The 21,567-nt window shown below is 39.4% G+C and overlaps 1 protein-coding gene across 7 annotated transcripts in view; it reads right to left on the bottom strand.

The window, feature by feature from the left end:
- Positions 1-21,567, bottom strand: part of PPM1L (protein phosphatase, Mg2+/Mn2+ dependent 1L) — a 289,156-nt gene that overhangs the window by 84,156 nt on the left and 183,433 nt on the right. For all 7 annotated transcript variants that reach the window (XR_015727928.1, XM_045811472.2, XM_087870320.1 and 4 more), the window contains exon 2: positions 15,163-15,337. Coding sequence is in view for 6 of the 7 variants with exons in the window: in XM_045811472.2 (XP_045667428.1) it covers positions 15,163-15,337 (175 nt within the window). In the remaining variant the exon portion in view is untranslated. The remainder of the gene's footprint in view (positions 1-15,162; positions 15,338-21,567) is intronic.

Here is a 21,567-nt window from a genome sequence, read left to right as displayed (position 1 = left end):
CAACTATTTTTAGACAAGCTCATTTTCTTTGGTGGCTCTGGAATACTGATTTCCCCTACAGGGTAAGGTTTACAAGGAAGTACAGTCAACTGAAGAGGCTTGACGTTCTGACATATATAGCCAAAAGGGAAAATTAACACGCCTAATTGTACTCTGAGCACTCGATCTTCCTACATTTTATTTGCAAATGCAATTACACCAGGCCCGTAACATTTTCAGGTATGATTTTAAAACACATGTAGGCCTTCAGATAAGTAGGCAAATTTGGCTGAGTTTATTTCCTTCTATTTATGTGGGCCAACACGTTCGGCAGGCTGAGTCTAAGTGCAAAAATCAAATGCATCTCTAATTCTGTGAGGGCATTTTTATTTTTCCTAGCTCTTTTAATGTTTAATCTCAGACTGAATCTTGTGTAGATCAGAAAGCAATTTTAAAAGAGTGGTAGGTAAAAAAAAAAAAAATATATATATATATATATATATATATATGCATTCTCTCAAAAATAATGCTTTTCTCCAAACGTTTTTTAAAAAATCTAGCCACAGGGTCACCCAGGTGGCTCAGTCAGTTTGGCGTTCAACTCTTGACTTTGGCTCAGGTCATGATCTCAGGGTCCTGAGGGGGACCCCCTGTGGGGCTCTGCACTCAGCGGGGAGTCTGCTTCAGATTCTCCCTCTCCTTCTGCCCCTCCCCCTGCTCATGTGTGCTCTCTCCTTCTCTCTCAAATACATAAATTAATCTTTTAAAAAAAATCTAGCCACAATGAAGCAGTTTCTAGGAAATCAGGGAAAGTTACTTGCTAGTTCCATCCACAGTCTTGCACTGACACTGACACAATGAGAGACTTGTTTACTGCTGTTTTCTCTCGGAGCAAAGAATCGGAGGTGAGAATTTGGTAGGAAAGGAGAAGCCCACAGCATGGGAAATTATGGAATAGTAAAAAGTGGAAAAGACAGACACGATATTCAGTGACTTCATTGTTGCTTCTTTACTTTTTCCCTACACTAAAGAAGAGGCAGCCAAGAAGCAATAAAGGAGAGGAAACTCTTTTTACTGAGGGCCACTGCTGGGTCAAATGTAAAAATAATTTCTCTATTCTAATCAACTATTTTAAAAATGTAAAACAAAACAGTCATCAAATTATTTAATAAATATAAAAAATTTAAATGTGATGAATTTTAGAACATAACCAGCTAAAGGAAAGAAACAAAGAAAGAAAAATAAAGTGAGGGAATGAGGAAGGAGAGACAGACAGAAACTACTACCAGCTACAGAGCAATGTCTTCATTGTCTTCATCTTTTTTTTTTAGATTGTATTTTATTTATTTGCCAGAGAGAGAGAGAGCACAAGCAGGGGGAGGGGGAGAGGGAGAGGGAGAAGCAGACTCCCCGCTGATCAGGGAGCCTGATGCAGGGCTCAATCCCAGGCCCCTGAATCATGACCCGAGCAGAAAGCAGATGCTTAACCAACTGAGCCACCCAGGCGTCCAGTGCCTTCACCTTGAAGCAGTTAGGATACTGCTGTGAAAACAAAGCTGCAGTTTCACACCCGCAGAAATAACTGAAGACTCTGGCCCAGATGTTTGTCTCCCTGCCAAATTCTCATGTTGAAATCCTAATATGACGGTATTTGCAGGTGGGGCCTTTTGGGAGGTGATTAGGTCACGAGGACAGCACCCTCTGGAGTGGGCTTAGTACCCTTTTAAAAGAAGCCAGAGAGAGCTCCCTAGCCCCTCGCACTGTGTGAGGATGCAATGAGGAGTCAGAAGTCTGTGAGCAAGAAGAGAGTCCCTACCGGTTAATGCCGACATCCTGATCTCAGACTCTAGAGTCTGCAGAATTGTGAGAAATAAATTTCTGTTGTTTATAAGCCACTCGGTCTGTGGCATTTGTTATAGCAGCCTGAACGGACTAAGATACCAGGAATTGTGTTAGGAAGCTCTAGAAGGAAAGATCCTCGTGAATTAGAGGAGTCAGAAGTAATACTCAAAATATTTAACAACTGATACATTCATGGTGCATTGGCACTGGCCAAAGGAAACACAAACTGCCGTTGTGGGAAAGAATGCTAAGTCTAAACAGTCCTAAGACCATTCTAGTGCTGGGCTGAATGCTCCAGCTTTGGACTTAAGGGAAGCAGGATGAAGGTATGGATGAGAAAATGAGAGGACACGTGATAACAGAGAAGGGAGGTGAAGGAGTTGGCAGAGTTAAGAGTAGATATTTTTACAACTCAGACAGTGGTAGCTAGCCTCCAAGATGCCCCCAGTGATCCCCACCTCCTGGTACTCATACCCTTGTGTGGTCCCCTCCCACACTGAGTGAGGATTGGTCTTTGTGACCAATAGCATATGGCAGAAATTATGGTATGTCACTTTCAATAGTAGGTTACAAAAGACTGCCATTCAATGTTGGGTACTCCCTTGCTCTTAGATCTCTCAGAGGGAAGCCACGTAGCAAACAGTCTTAAGGAGAGGCCATGGGGAAAGAACTGAGGCCACTGCCAAGAGCCACATGAGTAAGCTGGAAAGTAGTACCTCCAGCCCCAGTCTTCAAGGACTGCTGTCCTGGCTGACAACTTGACTACAACTTCACAAGAGAACCAACCAGGAAACTGTGTGAGAGGATAACAGTTATTGTTTAACGCTGCTAAGGTTTGGAGTGATTTGTTATGCAGCAAGAGATAACTAATACATGGCATTGGGAGAAAACAAACCGAAAACAGAGTACCAATGACCTTGAGGAATTGCTCTTCCATTCAGAACAGCACAAGGAAGAGAGGAGGTTGACAGAGCCAGTATTTTGCTGGTTTCTGTTGTGCCCTCTGTGAGAAGTTAGTTCATGCACGGTAGAAGATAGGTAACTCTCTGCCATGAAGGGGTTTGAAAAATGCCCCTGTATACCAACTAAAAATATGCCAAGTTAGGAAATGGCAAAGGTAATAACAGAAAGGCCATCACTGTTAGAGCATCTACCCTGTCTGTCATTTTCCATACATTATCTTTAATCCTCATAAAAGGCCCCATAAGGCATGATATTATCATAAGGAATTATCCTGAAGCCAGTTTGGCTTCAAAGTCTAGGCTGTTTTCATTGCGCTATACTTCCCTTGCAAGAAAATCAGTAGAGGTTTGGCTATAATTCGGGAAAGACGATCAGACTAAAAGGCCAACTAAAGTAGCAAGTCAGGCGACTTGTCAGACACAGGAAAATCAAGCTTGGGTGAAACAGAGGCAACCACCAGGGAGTAAGATCAGAAAATGGTGAATCCGATACGGATTCAAAGGGGCACATGCACCCCGATGTTCACAGCAGCATTATCAACAATAGCCAAACTATGGAAAGAGCCCAAGTGTCCATCAACTGATGAATAGACAAAGAAGATGTGGTATATATACACAATGGAATATTACTCAACCATCAAAGAATGAAATCTTGCCATTTGCAATGATGTGGATGGAACTAGTGGGTATTATTCTAAGTGAACTAAGTCAGAGAAAGAAAAATACCATATGATCTCACTCATATGTGGAATTTAAGAAACAAAACAGATAAACAGAGGGGAAGGAGGAAAAAAGAGAGAAGGAAGCAAACCATGAGAGATTCTTAACTACAGAGAACAAATTGAGAGTTGACAGAGGGTGGTGGGTGGGGGATGGGCTAAATGCGTGATGGGTATTAAGGAGGGCACTTGTGATGAGCACTGGGTGTTATATATAGGTGATTAATCACTAAATTCTACTCCTGAAATCAAAGTTACACTATATGTTAATGAACTAGAATTTAAATAAAAATTTGAAACAAAACAAAAGAAAGAAAGAAAAAATGTTGAATCCACATCAGCTCAATGCCCATGGGTCCTATTCTCTTTCAGGTGAACTTTTTTTTTTTTTTCTTCAATAAGGCTATCTCTCACTGCACTCTGGTACCAGTGCTGGCTCAGGGCATAAACACTTCCAAGAACCCTATGGCATAAGCCCTGGAGCCCAGGTGATCATTGGCAGGGTACTGAGTTGGTCTCACTACTGATCTTCTCTGGCCTTGACATTGCAGTACCATAATGGCTGACCTTGTTGCTGAGTTCCGTTCTTAACTTATTCCAGGCATATACATGATGACTTAGGGGTGAAAAGCTTTACTGAAAACAAGAATGGCTTTCAGCCTTATTCTATTCTATTTCCATCGCTGAAGATAAGGGGAAATATACTAGGAAGGTTTGTTTAGTTCTATTTATTTTTTGAAAATTAAAAAAAAATAGAAAATGCATGAACAAAGTTAAAAATTGGAATACAATGAGAGGATAAAAATGTAAGTCTCCTTCCCAGCTTCTCCTCTCCAGAGTAACCACTGTTGTGAATTATCTGTGGAAGGTAATTAATTTTTACACATGTGAAAAGCTGGATCTCACTGTGCCACTCAGGTGGAAGAGCCCAAATACTTGAATTCATTAGCCATAAAAATGAGGATTAGTCAATTATTTTGGTTTGAGCTAGGAAGCTGCCAACTGTTACATCAAGCAAAATACCCTCTCCTTTTGTCTTCTGCTGTATGTAAGATTTTTCTATAAATGCACTTGAACGCTCTCTGCATTGGGTAAAGCCAGCTGCTGTACCAGAGCTTTGGAAAACATGAATAATATATCCTTTTAAAGATGGTTGTTATGCAAGAAATGACAGTAAGACAAACTCACATACGTTTCCTATAAACTTGTTTTAAGATTTCATTTGTTGTGCTCGTGTGGGACATCTCCTACATACCGTTTTGCATTCTCTTCGTCCCACCTCTTAAGCTGGCCACTGGTGCAGGGACCAGCTCAGCCCAGATACAGCCTTGCCCTGAGCCATTTATCACTTGCTTCCTTCCTGGGAGCTTCCCTGATGCCAAGGTGTGGGAAACCTGCCGAATCCACTCAGCACTCAGACATACGTAAACCAGAAGTGTGGAGAAATTCATATCTGCAGAGCTAACATCGACAAAAGAGGAGTGGGACTAGTAGCTAACTGCTTCCCCTTTCACCTCCTGGTGGATGGTTCTGGGATGCAGTTTAAAAGCTTCCTTTGTAGGCATAAGCAGCAGTCGCCCTCTGGGGAGGCCAACTCCATAATGTGTCCTTGTTTCTCTTTTCTTTTGCCTCCTTTTGCACTCCCAACGCCCCTCACTCCCATTCCTTGGGATTGCATTCCTAAATTAACTATCTGCACTCAAGGCTTTTGTTCTAGGCTCCGCTTTAAGGGAACCCAGGCTGAGGTAATGTTGTTCAATGTCCTGTTTACCAGGTGCCTCTTGAAAAGGTCTACATAAGCTCAAGTACAGAAGAGAAGTCGCCCCACTGAAGAATGTTTTTATTTTGTCTGTTCTTCATGGTTAGTACCTTTGCTGCCGTCTCTTTTCCGGTGTTGCTTTTCTATTTTTATTGTAACACCATTATTGTACGTGTGTCTCTATTGATTGTATGTAAATCAAACTCTGAGGAAGCAAGTAGGATATAAATAACAAGAGTGCCATTTGCGTTACCTCCTTGAACGAGAAGGACTGAGATCAGAGGAATGGAAAGTTCTGACTCAGGAAGAAGCCGGTTAAGGTGTCATTTTGAGGCAGGTCTCACTAGAAGATGAATTTATAGAGACAAAGTCAACATTAGCAATACATTCAAAGGGAAAAGACTTCTAAGTAGACTGTCCTTCCCCATTTCTTAGACTCTCAGCGCTTAGCCAGAGCCCGGTACACAGTGGACATACGTGTGTGCTGGATGAACGGGGATTGTCCCAGTGATCTCTCCGTGGTTGATCCACAGTTCCCTTGGACTGATGACAGAACTACAAGAGCACATTCAGGTGCTTCTTGGAGGGAGGTCCTGCAGAGAGTCTTCATCACACGGGCCTCATCAGAAATGGCCTCAGGGCTACAGAGGGGAGGGGGGTGGGGGAATGGGATAGACCGGTGATGGGTAGTAAGGAGGGCACATATTGCATGGTGCACTGGGTGTTATACACAACTAATGAATCATCGAGCCTTACATCGAAAACCGGGGATGTACTGTATGGTGACTAACATAATATAATAAAAAATCATTATTAATTAAAAAAAAAAAAAAAAAAGAAATGGCCTCAGCCACACAGCCTGGAGACAAGAACATTAACTAAAGAAAGAAACACACTGAGAACTCCTCCGGGCAAGAGAGGGTGGCTTGAAAACAGTGCCTTTCAGGAGGCAATTTACCAAATGAAACTTCAGAGTGTCTAGTAGCTCCCAAAGATTAAATTTAACATTCTTGCAAAATGACATTAAACAGCAGTCCAGCTGCCTATGATTACAGATCTTCCGAGTCTGAAAGTCAGCCAGAGGATGCATTTTGCTTACATCTCACTACTGCAAATGGACAGTCACGGTACATTAGAAATTCTGGCACTTTAAAAATTATCCTATTTTTCCCTACAGACTGAAGGTTTTACAATTAACTTGGATCTCATTAAAATTTATTACAAGCATTCCAACGAAGTCTGTAGAATCTTGGTTACAAAATTCCAATAGTGCAGAGAGGAAGAGATACAGAGAGTATCAGCAGCCCTTCTCTGGCTGGCCAATGCAGTCTAAATTGTGACCACCTGGTACAATTATTTTCTTTGAAGTGTACACATTTTCTTCAGTCCTCGTAATCAAATACTACTTTAGAGCAGGTAATAACATTACTTCCCTTGTGGCAAACAATGACAACTTGATTAGAAAGATAAACACAGCTCCACTGAAATGTTTTAATCACTAGAGGTGGCACTTCCTGATTCTAAATCTCAGTGTTCGTTTCCAGTATTCTCAGCAAAGTTCCTCAAAATTTAAAATTTTATTCTGCACACTGCAAAACTTGGATCAATGTCTTTTCAGAGTGAATATGAGACTTTCCGTTAAAAATGCAAGACGAAGTTGGAGAACATGATTTTTTTAAAAAAAATAACTCCCCATCATCTTGCTTTTACAAAATTCAGTCTGAATTATCTTTTCTTTAAATTTTGGAGATCTCATAAGAAAACAGGCAATGCTGACATATATTGATGTAAGCTAATTAATGTAAACGAATTAATACTAGTTGGAGAGCAACACTTAAAATGTGGAAAGTGGGGGTGCCTAGGTGGCTCAGTCAGGTAAGTGTGCGACTCAGTTTTGGCTCAGATGATGATCTCAAGGTGATGGGATGGAGCCCTGTGTGGGGCTCTGTGCTCAGCACGGAGTCTGCTTGAGATTCTCTCTCTGCCTCTTCCCTAACTTGTACACGCATGTGTGTGCTCTCTCTCAAATAAACAAATAAATCTTAAAAAAAAAAAAAAAGTGAAATGCGGAAGGTGATGCTAGAGGGCGAGTATAGGTACTGGCACATAATCACAGGAAGCAAAGAAGAAATAAAGCATTAGTCACAATAACCCTGCCTTTAAAAACGCAACTGACATTACGGTTCAAGAGGCTTATGGATTCTCTTATGATTTTCTGATTTAAGAACATTTCCTCATTCCAAATCTAATTCCTTCCTCCTCAACACATTCACTGTCCTCCAAATACACCCTTTTCAGCACGGATTGCACTGTCCTCCAATTCTATGCTTCTACTGCTGTCTCTGCACACACACATACTTGCAGTGAAGGCCACGTGGTCATCTGGGCATTCCCAGTGGCAGGCACCATGCCTGGCTCACAGGAGCTCAATGTTTACAGGGTGAATACATGAATAAACCAATGAATGTTAAATGAACTAAAGACAGAATCACACATTGGTAAAGCTGAGAGCAACTGAAGAAAATACCTAACGTAATGTCCTTTTTAACAGTGGAAGAAAGCAAGCAGAGAGAGGTGCCATGTCCCATCACAGAAATGAAGACTGGCCCCAGGGTTTGTGGATCACATGTTTGGATACTTTCCAACATCCATGGCCTAGAGTTTTCTAGTTTGTAGATGGCAAAGTCACTTTGTTATTACTCCCTGACCCTTATCTTTCGGCTTTTGAAATCCATGATAAAAAGGGGGAAAGGGAAGAAGTATAACTGAAATTCAAATTAGCATGGTTAAAAAGATTGCTATCCTTGACCAGAGAGAAGTTCTCAGTTTATAAGTGGATTCTGACTTGCTATTTTAATCTTCTGCTCCCACTGTTATGTGACTAATAATTGGCTGCATTACAAAAGTCCTCATTATTGTTTTGTTAATAATACTACCATTCTTATCTATTCACAGACCTCCAAATTCAGGGATTCTATATGGTGATGAGAACTGAAACGTGAATAAAAAAGGGAGGAACCATGCTGGAAATACTAAAAAGGTTATGTGAATGGTAACTATGGCATATTCACTCAATAGGTTATTATGCAACCATTACCAATTACTTTTCTGAGTAGTTTATAAGAGCATAGAGAAATATGACTACATTTCAGTCCTAAGTGAATATATATATGTGTGTATATATATATATATATATATATATATATATATATATATATATATATAAAAAATTGGGCATAAAGAACTAAACCCCAACAGAGAAAAATGAGTGAAAGTAATTATACTAAAGATGGCGGTTACGTTTAAGTGATAGAATTAGAGATTATCTTTTCTATTTGCCACTTTAAAAAAAAAAGTCCTAAAATGTATCTCTATTACTCTTACATGGAAAAATAAAACAGATTTAATTTTTTATAGAAATTCAGAAGTTGGGGGGCGCCCGAGTGGCTCAGTCGGTTGGTTAATCATCTGACTCTGGATCTCAGCTCGGGTCTTGATCTCAGGGTCATGAGTTCAAGCCCAGTGTTGGGCTCCACGGAGCCTACTTAAAAAAAAAAAAACAACTCAGAAGTTGGTATCAGAGGTTGCACAACGAATACTGAATTTCTCTTAAGTTTCTTTTGGGTCCCGGTTTTTCCCTTTCTTCCAAATCCTGTCATCAAGGAGTATCTTTTGAGCCCAGAAATGAGGTCCTGATTGAAGATATAACATAAGGAAACCTTAGTGTTACTCCTTCCATCAAGACATGTTTGAGAAACATACTGAGAAATTCACTCTATTTGTTAGAGTGAAGAACTTCCTGCAAATGCCTTTTACTGCATTTTTTATGTTCTTAGAAAACCTGAAAGGGCCCTAAATAATTCACAGTCTCTTTCCTGGGTTTGGTTTCCCGATGGGTGTTCAATTTTTTCCCCATGACAGTAAATGGCTTTCCTTTTGAGATCACTGATTACCCTGACACTAATGGCTCAATTAAATTGTAGGTGTAACTTTAAGGTACCGTCTATTTTGAGAAGAACAAAATAAGCTCAATCGGAGGTAACCTTCCGGCTACTTCCTCAACTGCTCAGAGCACATTCTCCACCCTTTTTAAAAGCTATTTCTCCAAAACGTACATTACAGTACTTGGTGTGTCTTCACGGCAGGTAGCTTTGCTTGGGTCCAGCTCCGGGGAATTTCTAATGCAGAGCTGCATCAGGGAATCTCAAAGCAAAGGCTGAAAAATTAATGCTGCTCTTTCTTTCTCACCTCCTCTGGGAAAGTTGTCTGTGATTGCCTGACACTTGTAAATGGATCTGCAGGTCCCCAGCTTTAACTGAGGCCCAAATGAACACAATAAACAGCCAGCTGAGTTCTCTCCTTCCCTCATCTGCACTCTCTGGTTCACTTCCTACTTGTAAGTGCTCTTTCTACGAGGTGGAAACATATGCTCGTCGGAAAGCTATATGGGTTTCTAGTGAACTGTCAGAACAGAAATAAAATCCTTCCTGGTCTTAGGTTTAACTCTGAGATGAAGCTCTGATCAGCAACTTAGGCAACTGCGTCCGTGGCCCGCAGCAAGCAGGCACACCTGGGCAGGCCGCCCACTACAGGTGCACTTGGCTGTTCCCCAGGAGGAGGCGGGCAGCTCTTTACTCCCGTTTCCCATGCCTGAGGGTTCCTGAGTGTGAGGCAGAGAATATCACTCTCAAATAACTGGGCCTACTCTCCTCACAATTCCCTCAATGACAAGGCATTACAAGCCGTACTACTTTATCCTTAACAAGAGAATATGGAGGTTATTTATTTATGCCCAAACTAAAAAACAAACCAAAAAAAACTTAAAAACAACTTGAGATTATTTAGAGAAATATGAATAATATACCAGCATAAAAATAAATAATACGAGGAAAGATTCCCTCTCCTGCAATTTCAGCCCTTTAACTTTTGCCCACTATGACAAATTAAGAAGATTTATGTTAATCACGCTCTGTGAGACGGTGTGAAATGCTATTTTGATCTCTTCTCAAATCATGCCACTGCTTTCTTTGTAAATGTCTCTATGCTAAACTGAACCTATTGAAATGTGTATGCACCTGTACTTCAAGCCAAATAAAAACATTAATAGATCAAATGCAAAATACACCTTACTTCTCACTCTGAATTTTGCTTAGTATTAATAAATGCTAATAATTAATAAATGCTAATACAAATATCTAAGCTGTCTTAATGAGGATCCATAAATGATGGCTCAGAAGCTCTCCTTCCAAAACCTAGTTTTGCTTGACTTTTACAGTCTCACACCTCATTCCACTAACAAAAGTATGTCTAGGCATTTTCACGTGCAGATGCCTAGAAAGCTGAAGGACGGCTTTATTTTTTTTAGTCAGATATTTTGTACAAGTTACACGGACTACGTGAGAAGAGAAGAGAAAGGCAATAGAACAAACAGAAGGTTCAAGATGAAGCTACATACAACATTGCAGAAACTATGGCAACCTGAGTTTTCCAGTGTCAAGAGACCAGTTACAGTTTTAGAAATGGAAGACATCTATGAGATCCTGTTCACGCCTTTTATTTAAAGATGTATTTATTTATTTAAGATTGATGTATTCACTTTAGAGGGAGAGAAAGAGCATAAGCATGGGGAGGGGTGGCGGGAGGAGACAGAAACTTTAGCAGACACCTCACTGAGCGCAGAGCACGATGCGGGGCTTGATCTCATGACTGTGAGATCATGACCTGAGCCGAAACGGAGTCAGACAATTAACCAACTGCGCCACCCAGGTGCCCCTGTGCCTTTGATTTATGGGAAAATGGGCCTTAGGGAGGTTTGGTGACTTACTTAAGATCATATACCTGGTTGGCAGTAGAGTTAGAATATAGTCTGGGTCTTTTTGGTTCCAAGAGCTCTTTGAATTATACCACAAAACATCTTTATTCCTGTCAAAACTTAAACCACTTGGATGACAATCTTTCTAAACTGGTTTACACAATTCCTATTTTTATATACAAAATATAACTAACATTTTCTGTGAATCAAGGTCATCACTATGAAGATCAATGATGTCAACTCTATAATATAGAGTATGAATGCTGATTTCACAGAGTGCAGTACAATGCTGGGAATATGACAACTGCTTTTGTGGGTTTCTGTGGATTTACTCTTTACTCATATTCCTCACTGCCCTCAGTGCCTCTGCTCCAGTTATCATCCCCTTTCCCCACCTTCTAATTCTAATTTTAAACTCAAGTTTTATACAGTTTATTCTCTAGAGTACAATGAAATGCAGACAAATGCCCGCCATATTCATTGCAGCATTATTCATTATAGCAGAAGGAAAAACAAAAACCACAAACGTCCAACATAGTAGAAGAATGTTTAGTGAGTAGTACTTTCAAGAACAGAATATTGTGTGGCCGTCAAAGTTATCTTCACGTAGAGGTTTGATAATGAGGAAGCCCTGACATACCAATGTTAAGTAAAGAAAGCAGAATATAAAACTGCAGAATATCAACCATATTGTTAGAATTACTATTCTCTTATACCATTCTCCTATCTCTATTTCTGCAATAAAAATGTAACACTCAAAGTCAGAAAAAGAATTTAAAAAAAGAAAATAGCACACTGGAAAATATAACTAACTGATCAGAACAATATAAAATAAAACATATATAGATTCTAGGTGAAAATCTAAAGCCTCTGTTGTACGGGCTTGTCCATGAATTCAGCAACACGGTATGGTTGCCGGTGGTGTTTCCTTACTGCCCAATTCTTTGCTAAATTTCAGGTATGTCAGGTTGCCGGATATTTGAACTGTGGATGAGTAAAGCATTAAGGTATGTATGCTTAAAGGAAAAGAGAGAATGCTGAGAAGAAAACACTAAGAAAGAGGAGGGAGGGAGAAAAGGTTCTAAGCCAATGCTTTCAGACAAGTGTCTAAGGATTTTTTTTCATTAATTGGTTTTTAGAAGTTTAGAAGCCACAGATGGTGGCAACTGTCATTAAGTCACTCAGACTGATTTATCAGTGGATGAGCATTAAAGACAAATTAACCTCTCTAGAGACCAGGCTAGTGTCCAATTAACAATTAACTACTTCCTTGAGCTAGGAGAGCTGAATTAAGAATGTAAGAACATCAAAGCTGGGATAGCATGAGAAGCTAAGCAGTTGAAGCAAATGAGTGTCTTAGGATAGGATGTTTAGATCTGAAGGTACTGGATATTTTTTTTATACCAATTTTCTATCCCAATTCTTTTGTAGTATGATGAAATATTTTTCTGTTAAATAGCAATATCTTTTTTGTATTTTCTCCTTTCTTTAAATGAAATCTTTAGAACATGGGTAATGGAGGAGGAGGCAGTGACCTTTTGATCTGACAACACACAGTGACATTCATTTATTCATATACATATGCTCAGTCCCCATAAAATGTGTCGCCTCATGCAGGAAGGACCCAGGGCAAACTGTGCCCGGAGTAGGTGATTTAACAAACAGATGCTGCTTGACTTCTCAAAGCATCTGAAGAACATTTTTTAAAATTTCATTTTTTTAAAAATTTCCCTCTGCCTTTGCGAACATCACATGCCAAGAAAACACCCTTAACAGTACTTTAAACTGGTCTGAGGGACAGACAAGATCCAAATCTGTTCTCATTCAACATTAGCAGCATTTGCGATATGATTTCTAAGGACTTCCCCAAACATGCTGTTTTATTATGATTACCCTGTGAGATATTACTAGCCCAACTTCATAGATGCAGAGACAGAGGCTATAAGAGATTACATTGCTAAAGATCATACCAATATGAAGCTAGAGGAAAGTCCCCCAATTTAGATCTCTAGCTCCCAATTCTGTATTCTTCCCACTGCTTCCCACTGCAGGCTTTACTGATCACCCCATGTCAAAGGATTTGCCCCTGAAGTCCACGTACAAGTGCACCTCTGCAGATCAGCAGCTGCTTACCAGCAGTGCAGGTGGGTGCAAAATTATTCCCGAAGAAGGTACAAGTGAGTGGGAGGAGGTTGGGGCTAATGGTCATTGTCATCTTGTTGTCCACTTGGGCCCCTTCGTCCACACAGACTGTGTCTCTCTTCTCTTCATAAAACCGCGTTCATCATTTGTCCTTCAGGGTTTAAACTAATGCTGGCCCCAAATGAAAATCTGAGCCACTTTCACGATTCCTTTACTCCACATCCCTCAGCTTAACTCTGACAGCGTGTGGCTACGACAGAGCGTGCCTATGCCCTAGTTCTCAGGAATTTTACTCCAGGAGTCATACACAGATGTTTTAGCTCCCCAGCTAGACTTTAAGCAACATCTATGTTTTTCTACATCTCAGATTCCTCCCCACCTTTTCAACACTCTTCCCTCTTGTCTTCCAACCGCCTAGGATATTGCTGCGCATTCAACAAATGCCTTCTGAGGGGATGAGAACCTGTGTGAGTGTGGGGAGAATCCAGCTTGATTAGTAATTAGGAGGCTGGAGTCCCAGCTCTATATCTCTCTGTGTGATTTCAGGCAGGTCTGTGGGTCCCGGTTTTCTCAGCATAAAATGGTTACGGGAACAGGAAGTGGGTGGACTACATGAGTTCTATGATCTCTAAGAGTCTATGAATATTTATATTATTTTGATTGGGCTGATCACAGCCTTCCTTTTTATTTCATTAGGGATGAGAGGGAGATAAATGTGAATTCTAAAGAAAAGAATGTTAAAAACAAGACAAATACAGAGATCAAATAACTAGCCACCTGATAGGCAGAAGAAAGCCAACGTGTCTGGAAAATTAATAAGCAAAGGAGAATGAGAAGGAGTAGAAATGTCTCGGGCTAGAAGTGTGGGTCCTGTCTGACGGGGATGTAAAGGGCTTGGAGGCTCGAATGTAAATGGGAGTGGACTGGTAACTAGAAAACTGCTGTAGTGGTTAGGCATATGTAGCGTGATGTTTGCTTTTTAAATTTGCTCTTCTGTTTGCTCTTCAAGCTTGAAATCAAATGTTAAGAATGTCAGCACAGAGACCGCTGAGATCATGAGGAAGAAAATAAAATGCAAACTAAAAACTTCCTTGTGAAACTAAAAACAGAAGTTCTTGGTATTAAAATGGGGGTTAATACTACCAACGTTTGACCATTAGCAATCTATTTTCCTATATTTTCTCCATTGGGGGGAGAAAAGGGTAAGTAATGACAATTTTAATCAGGATATTTCTCCTAAGTTTAATTTTATTAAAGATTTTAAAATTCCAAGTAATACTGTACTGGTTTCACTAAAATTGGGTTTTAGCTAACAGACCTTGTAATAATCTAAAATGGTGTTATAAGAAGGTCTGTCCGTGCCTTCATTAAGAAACTCCCTTAGATGGGATGAGCTTATGGCAGGTAATAAGCCAAAGTTTCCATCGGGGTATTAGGGGTGAGAATTCATCTGAGGAGCTAAAGGAAAAGAAAGTCAAGTTCAGCCCGAAACTTCAAGGGAAAAAAAGGGTACCTCTTTAGAAAATAAAATCTCTGAAATTAAAAAATAATACTTGAAGCAAGTAACAATCCTGGGACTATTAGATGTAAAAGTTTTTAGTTGGAATCCAAAACTGAAGTGACACTTTTAACGATTAAATCAATAAGAGTGCATGGTTGTTAAAGGCCAGAAAAATTCCATTAAGAAAAGAGCAAAAATTTTAAAGGGATTTAAGAGCCATTTTTAGAAGTCTCTTGATGAAATTTTTGATACTAAAACTGCAGAGAAGAAACCTACTGTTAATCCATGTTATATAATTTTGAATCCAGTCTGCCCTTCCTCTTCTACCTCAGAAAAGGGCCTAAATTTAACCAAAGTCTGTAAAGACATTTCTGCAGGGAGAAAAATTTGTGTGTGTGTGTGTGTGTGCACGTGTGTGTGCATGTGTGTGTTAAAGACAAACATACCTGCTTCATCATAGGATACAGTCAATTTTTCTAGCATTTCTCGGTCAATAGACAGAATCTGCTGTTCAAGGATGGTCTGGTAAGACAGAACACTATTTTCTTTGTCCTTCTCGTAGTCCTGAAGATGCTGTTTAAGGGCCTCTGGGAGTCTCGATTTTACATATTCAGCTGCAGTCTGCAGTTAAAACAGGTAGAGAACCGCATTAGTATTTCTCATCTTAGGCTTTTTACTTCCCCTCAGGTTCTGCAGTGGAAACTCAAAGCACCATGAAACCAATCCTTTAGACAAGCATACCCTTGTCATTGTCATTATTAGATTCCACTCTACCAAGTAAGATGAATCTTCAAATAGACAGACTCACAGACCTGTAGGAATTTTCTACCAGGTTTAAAGGTATGAAAGATGATGGATTTGGTTTGGCATACAAAGAGTTAATACTCAGAGTTTCAACTATTCCACTGAACTCTGAAGGCCCCAGGATAGTAATTTTACTGGATATAAACCTGACTTGCCCTTGTCCAGAATGCAGGAGCCAGTCACTCATCCCAGCAGTGAGCCCACCTATGCTAAGGCATCCACATCTCTGCTTTGATGTTCTGTGCTCATTAATGCTTCCACGGGAACTCTTGTGAAGTGAACAGAAAGGAGAGTCCTCTGCTGGGGCTGATAATGGAATGATGGGATAAACAGAGAATGAAGAGATCTAAGACAATGATGCCCCTTAACCTGAAAAAGAACTGTTTACCAATGTCTTGGCGCACCCCTCTCTCTCTCTCTCTCTCTCTTTATATATATATATATATATATATTTGTTACATATACATATATAATTCTTCACTTGTTTTTTCTCTGCTACACAATCTGTGCAAAGCACTCCTAACTAGTAACCTCTGAAATTACATGCAGTGATTTTTCAACCAGGTAAGCATGCTTCCATTTGAGGTAGGAAGAAGGCATGTGTACTTTGAAAAAGACCTCCCCAAAGATTCTGATAGGCTCTGCTGAGGGGCTGGAGAAAACATACTCTTCTCCCTCCCAGTTTAGAAACACAGTTAAAAATTAAACAGAACTTTAAGAGAGAAATTAAGTAACAGAGAGGCATGTATGAATCCGGGGAATTCTGAAATTCTTAAAACATCTCTCTTAAGAATGCCAAGTTTGGCACCTCCTTGCAGTGCAGTCCTGCATTATACACACAGGGTCTGAAGTTGATCAAATAAAGGCATACGTATATTGTTTAAAATTATACTCACAACCACTTGAAAATGTAAATAAAAGAAACTGTTAAAAAGGATTATCTCTGAGATATGTGCCTAGAAGACCCATCCACACAGTTAAAATTTTTTTTAATTCCTGTACAGCTATTAATTGCATAATTTAAGACAAGTTTGAGTTAAACACACACATATATACAGTACATGCTCATCAAAAGGGGTTTGTTGTGTTTTGTTTTGTTTTTTTCCTTTGTCAAACAGCTCTATAACCTTTGGAAGAAAATGAGAAAGGTCTGTATGTACCGAAAAGGAAGAACGTCATGGTAATACAGTTAAGGTTAAAAAGCAAAGTCACAGAATACCGGTGACAGTATATCCTTTTTATGTAAAGCATACATATATGTATATGTCATATTCTGTAATATGATACGTGTGGGAGAAAATACTGTGGGCTATATTCCAATTGCAGAACATACTCACTTTCTACTCTCCACATTTCTGTATTGTTCAGTACTCTTATTATTGCAATTTTTAAGAATTAACTTTAAGATGTTTTTTGTAACCTTCATAGTTTTCCTTTTAAATGTTAGCACAATTTAAGATGAAGAGAAGCTTGCCGGAACGACAACTGACTTCCCAGGGAAAGTCTCCTGGGCAACGGTGGGGAAAAGTTATAGATGGGTCCTCAGAGTGGCCAAATACAGCACATACATTTTTTATTTCCAGATTTACATTTAGATTCCATAAGTCAGTTGTTGATGGAATTACAATTTTTAAAATATCACCAAACATTATTCAATTTCTCTGCCAGCCATCTAATGCAGAACAAATAAAATTATTCCATAAAATGTAAATAGACTCAGCACATTAGCACAGCATATTTAATTCTAGAACTTAATAACAATTTTCTCCCAACACTGGAAAACGAAGAGACACACTGCTGAATAACTATTTTTAGACTCATACTACCTTGCTATTCAAGAGATAATCTCTGAGGTACCAGAAGTAAAGTAAAATGCATATTTTACAAATATTGGTATACTCTCTATTATTGAAAGCGTACACATTTCCTTCCAATTCTGTCTACTGATTTACTCTTCTAATTAAAATCATGATACAGGCCTTTGAAAAGGGTCTCTCTTTCTCTCTCTCTCTCTATATATATATATATTTACTACATTGGAGTTATATTTTGGCATTTCATTTTTTTAAAGATTTCACTTATTCATTTTAGAGAGAGCAGGGGGAAGAGCAGAGGGAGAGGGACAAGCAGACTATGCTCTGAGTGCAAAGCCAGATGTGGGCTCCATCTCACAACCCTGAGCTCATGACCTGAAACCAAGAGTCAGATGCTTAACCAACTGAGCCACCCAGGCATCCCGGCATTTCATTTCTAAACAATACAACTTCATGTACAGAGTTCTTTCTGTTGGGAAAGATTCTCAGGAGGAACAGGGAGAAAGCAACTCTAGCAAAATACCAGATTCTGGGGGCGCCTGGGTGGCTCAGTCGTTAAGCGTCTGCCTTCGGCTCAGGGCGTGATCCCAGTCCTGGGATCAAGCCCCACATCGGGCTCCTTGCTCTGCTGGGAGCCTGCTTCTTCCTCTCCCACTCCCCCTGCTTGTATTCCCTCTCTCACTGGCTGTCTCTCTGTCAAATAAATAAATAAAATCTTAAAAAAAATACTAGATTCTGTCAAGATATTTCAAGAACTCATCTTTATACTGAGGTGAGCCTCTCGATGTATACAAATGGCAGTTAAAACCTTACGCTCAAGCGTGAACCCGTGTTAAAACGAGGCTGTCATACAAATGCCATGTGCTCTCACTTATCTATGCAATCTAAAACAAAATAAAACAAAACTGAACTCATAGATGCTGAGAAAGGACTGGTGGGGTAGGGGTGGACAAAACAGGTAAAGGTGGTCGAACGGTACAAACTTCCAGTTATAAAATAAGTAAGTCTTGCGGATATCATGCTTTGCATGGTGGCTACAGTTGATAATACTGTACAGTATATTTGAAAGTTGCTAAGAGAACAGATCTTAAAGATTCTTATCACAAGGAAAGAAACTGTAACTATGTGTGGTGGCAAATGTTAACTAGGCTTATCCTGGTGATCATTTCATAATATACTAAATACCAAATCATTATATTGTATACCTGAAACTAATATGTCAATTACACCTTAACACAACACCAGGCTGTCATCTTATTAACTGAGATTGTAATTATTCCACAAGGAACAGATAATACAAAGAAAAATTTAAAATTTTCACTGGAATTCTAAAAAAGTGAAAAACGAAATTAAAATTTAAGATGACTTACCTATTCTTTAATCAATGAGAAGTACTACTGGAAGTTTAAATCCTAAATTGCATGTTCGTATAATCAACCACTCCAGAAACAATAATACTGTTACCATTATCAGTATCTTGCATTTGTGTGGTACTTTATACTTTTCCCAGCAATTTAGACTGTTACCATTCTGTTTGTTTGGAATAACTTCGTGAATAAAAGTAGAGAACTTACTGGTTTTGGCTAGTCCTTCACATACTTCAAAGTTTGGCTCAAATGCTACAAATTCTGTTAGTGAACACCTAATAGCAGCCAACAGTCTTTCAAGTGTTTATACAGGTATTTGTATAGGGTAAGTATTTTAGTTCCCCAGTCTGGCTTTGCACCAAAGAAGTTTAATATCTTGACTATATCCAAGAATCAGGTATTTTGAGATAGACTTTGGAGAAAATCTTCTGACAGTTCATAATTCTTTGCCTGCAGTCCGAACTTGCTTTCATGATTCCAGATAGAGCCTAGGAGTCATTTTCTACCGGCAAATGGTACTATACTACACTTACTCTTTAATTATCATTGATGCCATTATTTTACGAAAGCAAACAGCTTAAACCCAAATCGTCATTTATACGCCAAAATAGCAAATTATGTACTTCACATACAGAGCTGTATATGAAGCTTTATTTAAAGAGCCCCTCTTAATAATTGCTTGATCTTCTCCCTCGTCTTTTTTAATTCATTCGGCAATGGGCTTGCTTCCACTAGGGACCCTCGGAGGAGTCATGTGGACCATACCCCAGAACTGGGCCCCTCAGTTGAGGGCTGCCTTGCAGAGGTTCACTCTGCAAAGAGTTCAAGTTTGTACTTATTCAGAGGATCGCAGAGAAGCCTCAGGGCGAGTGGAAGATGCGTAGTTCCCAGGTTCCCCAGGTCACACGTGAGCAGATGGTTAGCAGCTGGAGAGATGAACTAAAAGCTTGTGAGGCAGGACACAAAAGGTGCCCAGCCAGTGTACCTTCTTACAGAAGCCAACTTCAGTCTGAAAGACAGTAAAGGGCCAGAGCAGACCCTGTAAAAAATACTCAAAAGGATAAAAGAAAAGCAGAATGACTAAGGGTCTAAATTTGGAAACCTAGTAGGTAGAAAGGTGATACTGGTTATTAGGCTAAAAAACTATTTACTATTACAGTGGTATGTTCTTTAAGAAATAATCAATATATATGAAAGAATGGGGGGTGCAAGTATATTAAACGCTGCTAAATGCTTCACAATTCATCTTAAAACCTGTCAGCCAGCCAATTCTATCTTATTGGGTGTCTGCTGAGTAAAGTGCATTAGAACTGCCGCTGCCGCGAGAACAAACCTCGGCCATAAAGGAACCTGCAAGTTTAATGTGCACACAAAACACACACATGAAATATGGGACAAACACTCTTCACAAAGCAATTAAAAAAATGCATGCATGTCTTGAGATAAATTAACATATTTATTTACTATATGAGCCATATTAAGTGTTAAATGGCCTCTAGGAAGAAACATCGAGGAAAGGGGACAAGAAAAGAATCAAGAAATCACTGGAGTTTATAGATCGGTTTTGAGGTAAGAGGCACTTACTGGAGGAAAGAAAAACAATCTAAAAAGTAGTGAATGTGAGTTCACAGGAAGAAATATTAAGAAATGAAGTTGATAAAAACTAGGAGTAAAAGAGAGCTTGGCAGGTATAGAAGTTTTAACTCCCTGTTAAACCAGGGCGTTTTGATTTGTAGTAGTTAGTAATAGGAAACACTGAACATCTTAGAGTGAAATAAAGGATCACATCTTGTTTGAGAAAGAATGTGCTTGGAGCTGAGTTTAAAATGCACTGGAGGAGGGGGCGCCTGGGTGGCTCAGTTGGTTAGCGTCTCACTCTTGATTTCGGTTCACCGCATGAGATTGAGCCCCGAGTCAGGCTCCACTTAAGAGTCTCTCCCTCTGCCCCTCCCCCACACTCCTGCTCTCCAAACAAACGAACAAACAAACAAATAAATAAAATGGACTTGAGGGGGGCACCTGGGTTGCTCATTTGTTTAAAAGCCTGACTCTTGATCTCCACTCAGGTCATGATCTCAGGGTCGTGAGTTCAAGCCCCTGTGTTGGGCTCCACACCCAGCATGGAGCCTACTTAAAAATAAAAAATGCACTTGAATAAAATTAAAGCACAGAGACAAATAAAAAGTCTGAAGGAAAGGAAAACTGGTCTTTTACACTGTGGTTGGAGTATAAATTGGACAATCTCTTTGGACAGAAAATGAAAAAAAATGTAATAAAATTTTAAAACACTTTATAGCTTTTACCTAGTAATTGCCTTTCTAGGAACTTAAATTTTAAGAAAAAGTTAAAGATGAGCCTAGAGATTTATGTCTAAACATGTTTATCAAAGTATTATTCATGATAACAAAATCGGTCTTGAAACTGGTTGACTGAATTATTGGGCATCCATGCAGTGGAATACAACGCAACTGTTCAAAATCAAATTATGAAAGAACACTACATTATGTGGGAAAATGTTCATAATGAAAAGCAGATTACAAAGTAGTTTGTATATTACATGTGAGAGGAAAAAATTGGCTGAAATATATTAATATTGATCACAGTTATCTCAGAGTAGTAAGAGTTCAGGGGATGTTAATTTTTTTTGTCTATGTAGTTTTCTGCCTTTTCCAAATTTTCTAAAATCAAAATGGTAGAAAATGCTTGCCCACTTTCTATGTGCAGGCGTCGAGCTGAATGCTTGATGTGGCTTCGCTTATTTAATCCTCACAACAACCCTGACAGGTTTCTAGAGATGAGGAGACAGACTTAGAGAGGTTAAATAATTTATCCCTGGCTCTGCAGTAAGTGGTGGAGCGGGAAACAC

Source organism: Ursus americanus, chromosome 20 (genome assembly GCF_024610735.1).
Source record: "Ursus americanus isolate L20-20 chromosome 20, mUrsAme1.1.p, whole genome shotgun sequence".
NCBI classification, from domain to species: domain Eukaryota; kingdom Metazoa; phylum Chordata; class Mammalia; order Carnivora; family Ursidae; genus Ursus; species Ursus americanus.
This window is presented reverse-complemented; position numbering and strand designations above follow the sequence as displayed.